At 34.2% G+C, this 3,719-nt stretch overlaps 1 protein-coding gene across 1 annotated transcript in view; it reads right to left on the reverse strand.

Annotated features, from left to right (window-relative positions):
* MRE11A (MRE11 meiotic recombination 11 homolog A (S. cerevisiae)) overlaps positions 1-3,719 on the reverse strand; it is a 100,130-nt gene that overhangs the window by 52,193 nt on the left and 44,218 nt on the right. The window contains exons 15-16 of the mRNA XM_008572479.1: positions 2,475-2,694; positions 1,289-1,369 (exon numbers count right to left, since the gene is read on the reverse strand). Of these exons, the coding sequence (XP_008570701.1) occupies positions 1,289-1,369; positions 2,475-2,694 (301 nt within the window). The remainder of the gene's footprint in view (positions 1-1,288; positions 1,370-2,474; positions 2,695-3,719) is intronic.

Here is a 3,719-nt window from a genome sequence, read left to right on the forward strand (position 1 = left end):
TGTTGTGTAACAAATAAAAATGCTGTTTCCAGTCTGAAGGCTGCTTCAGCTGCTTTAGCTGCTCTGGCTGCGACAGCGCTGACAGCCCGCAGGCTGAGAACGTGCTTCAGAGGAACAGAGGTCTCTGCCTGTGTTTTTTATTTTCGCAGCTTCCTCATCCCTCTTTCAAGGACCCCCACCTCGACTGGAGCTGGTCTCCGGCAGATATCCCAGTCCCTTCAACCATTTTTTGTATTATTTGGTTTCTCTTCTGAATGATCAAATACAGTTGGTATCCTTCTTAAAAATATAGTTCCAAAGATGAACACAGTATTCTTGATGTGATGTGTTCAATTTAGTACACAGGAAGAACCTCCTTGCTGTGGAGATGCACTACTTCTACTCATATTGCTTAAGACATCAATAGATTTGGACAGTGAGATCAACCTGCACAACTCTTACTGACCTAATTGGTCTTTTTCACTTGAGTTGCTGCTAAACTCACATCCCTCTCACAACTCTATTAGTGCAGCCATCCTTCTGAATGAAAAGCAGTTAATATTTACCCTTAATAAATTTCATTTCGTGAGATTTAGTTCAACTCTCCAGTGTGTCAAAAATTAACCCTAGCTATAAAAATGAGATAATACTTAACCCTCAAATAAGATAATATAAATAAAATACATATGAATATACTCTAAATACTAGGTAGAAAAATATCACAACTTATTTTAACATATATTTTTTGTAGCTATGTGTAACAACTTAAGCTAATCTCATAAACCATAATACTAAAAAGATTAATAGATCCCCTTAGGTTGAGGCCAATTTTTAGACCACAGGACATACTCAAGTTAATTCCAAGATCCTATAACTGTAATTTCTCTTAAGTAGAGCTCACATGACTTCTTTGTACTGACAGTAGAGACTGACAGAAGCAGGCTGAGGAAAGAAATTAAACAGTACGTTTAGAAGTAGTTCCTCTGCCTCTCGATCGCTGTTGGTAAATGACCAATTGCCTCACTTTTCTATGACTTCCTGACCTATATCTGTCAAAAAAAAATAATAATAATCAAAGTTATCTAAAAGTAAGAAATTACAAAAAATAATTTTTAGAGCATACCTTCTTCAATAGCTCTGATGCTTGGCTAAGATCTTTTAAAGAACACTTATCCTGTGATCCTAATAGCCCTTTTAACTCCCCAGTGATGGCAACACAAATAAATGAGGGTTACTAATGGGGATTTCCTAGGTCTTATGTTGGAATTTATACATAACTGCTAGATAATCACTTGCAGTCTATACTCACCATCTATAATACACATATTTCTAGATGTTGACACAGTGGCCTTTGAGCTCCTGCTATGAGTAGAAGTTTCCAGACCAGTGCCTGTGGTTTGAATAAACAGCAGTCAATATACATCCTATCAATAGCCAAGGTTTTTTGCACATAACACTAAAATGAAAGCTAAATAAAGTTATGTCAAAACAGTTTATTTGTAAAAAACCGAAGATATATATAGGAAATATCTAAGTCTAACCAATCAATTTTCAGAGACTATTTTAGGCCACATTTGGTTCATATTTGTCCAATTAAAGTTTAAGAAAGGGGCTGGCCAGTTGGCTCAGTTGGTTAGAGAATGGTGCTGATAACACCAAGGTCCATGATCCCTGTACTAGCCGCCCACCAAAACAAACAAATAAAAAAAACAAAAAGAAAAGAAAAGAATTTAAGAAAAAATTTTGTAAATGTAAGGATAATAAAATTTTGTAAATGTAAGGATAATAGAAAATAGGGATTTCTTTCCCTGGAGATTCTAAACTAAATTACTGCTCGTTTTACCAGCTTAAAACTCCTATGGGTAAATAATTAATGAAACAACTTAAAAATATCCCTAGAGATAGATTTATATAATGCATCAGGAAGTCACTGGATGACCATTTTCTATTGTTTGAACTATTCAATGACATAATGTCACATTAAATGCAATGAAAACAATTAATGTTAATAATTGCTTTTAGAAATCAAGTTGGGGGTAGTTTTTCTTTTTAAATAAATTTTATGAAGACCATTTTATAAGTACATGGATATACTTGTATCTTATGACAGTAACAAAAATAGTAATTTTTATGATGTGGCCAATGGGCAAGAGCTAGCCATTTTCCTCAACAACTCATATTTGCTTCACTATTACCTTGTACCTGAGAATAAAAATGACATTAAATATACCCAGAAGGTGCTGTGTGAGAAACACAGTGACACTTAAAAAATACGTGTTAAAAACAATGTGCATGTGGTCATTCAAAATTCATTTACATAAAAGGTACATGTCAGAACTGCATTAAAGACTGTCTTTATATGCATTATAAATATAATTTTTAAAAAGTTGTTTTATAAATAAAAACTTATAACTCAATTCTGACAAGATACCATTCTATATTTCCTGCTTAACTACCAAGGTCTGAATGTGTGCAAAAAACTACTTAGTGCCAACCTCTTCCTCTTTTAGATCCTCCTCTCGATGCTGAATTCTGCCCCCTTGCTCCTCTTCGACCTCTTGCTCGGCCTCTTCCTTTGTTGGCTACTGCTGAGACGCTATCATCAGAGTCATTCGCCATCTGTTCTGCTAAGTCTATACTCAGAAGGTCGTCAGCAGTAAAGGCAGAAGTAGAGTCCTCTGCCTGAGATCTGAGAGCTCTGGCCCTATTTATCGCCTGGGAGGGATAACAAGGAGAAAGTACACATTAGTGGACAATGCAGCATCCCCAAAATCATTACTTTATTCATTCGGATGAACACTTAATCTTGTCAAACTGTCTACATTATTTTTCACTAATCATGATATAAAAATATAAAGAAGGAGAACCTCCCCACCAATCAAACTCAATGCCTATCACCCGTCAGATCAATCTACAATTTACTACCTGTAAAATGAGACCTTTCAACAAAATTACCAAGAAAAATAAAATTTCACAGATGAAAACTTTCAGAACTGGAAGGAAAATTGGCAATCATCCCTAATTCAACACCACATTTGTGAGAGATTTTCATCATTTGAGGTACTTTTTAGAATGGGCTCTTAATAAATAACAAAAAACTTACAAAAAATAGCTATTATCTCTGGGTGGTGAAATTTTAGGGTGCTTTTGTTTTCTTTCTTGAATATTATAAATTTTCTACGATACACTTTTTCTAAAACTACTTTTGTAATCAAAAATTCGAACGATAATCTCTTACAAATATATGATAAAAACAAGTTGAATATGATCAATTGAAGGCCTAAGAAAGAAGAAAAACCTTAGGACCAAGAATATACCACAAATTTTTAATTTGATAGGAAACTGCCCAGAAAAGACAAGTTTGAGACTTAACCAAATCTTCTAACTCTAAAATGAATATAGATTTTCTGATTAAAAATAGAATAAAAGCAATTCTTCCCTGATCTCTTCACTTAGATGGATCAAAACATAACAAGAAATACAAAAACAAGACACAATACATTTTCAATAAAATCAGAAAATAGCTCTAACAGCCAAACACATAATCTATGAAGAAGTTAATGAATATTTGACCCGGTGAAGAGAAAAAGTTGTAAAGAGTTCCAGGCATTGTAGAGCTCCCCAAAATTTATGTATATAACCCAAGAGACAATGACAACAGTCTCTCTTGCTTGGAATGACAAGTTCTGGGTCTAAGAATAGGAGACCAGGGCATTTCTTTTTTTTTTTTTTTTTTCCCC

Source organism: Galeopterus variegatus, unplaced genomic scaffold (assembly GCF_000696425.1).
Source record: "Galeopterus variegatus unplaced genomic scaffold, G_variegatus-3.0.2 Scaffold791, whole genome shotgun sequence".
Classification (NCBI taxonomy): Eukaryota; Metazoa; Chordata; class Mammalia; order Dermoptera; family Cynocephalidae; genus Galeopterus; species Galeopterus variegatus.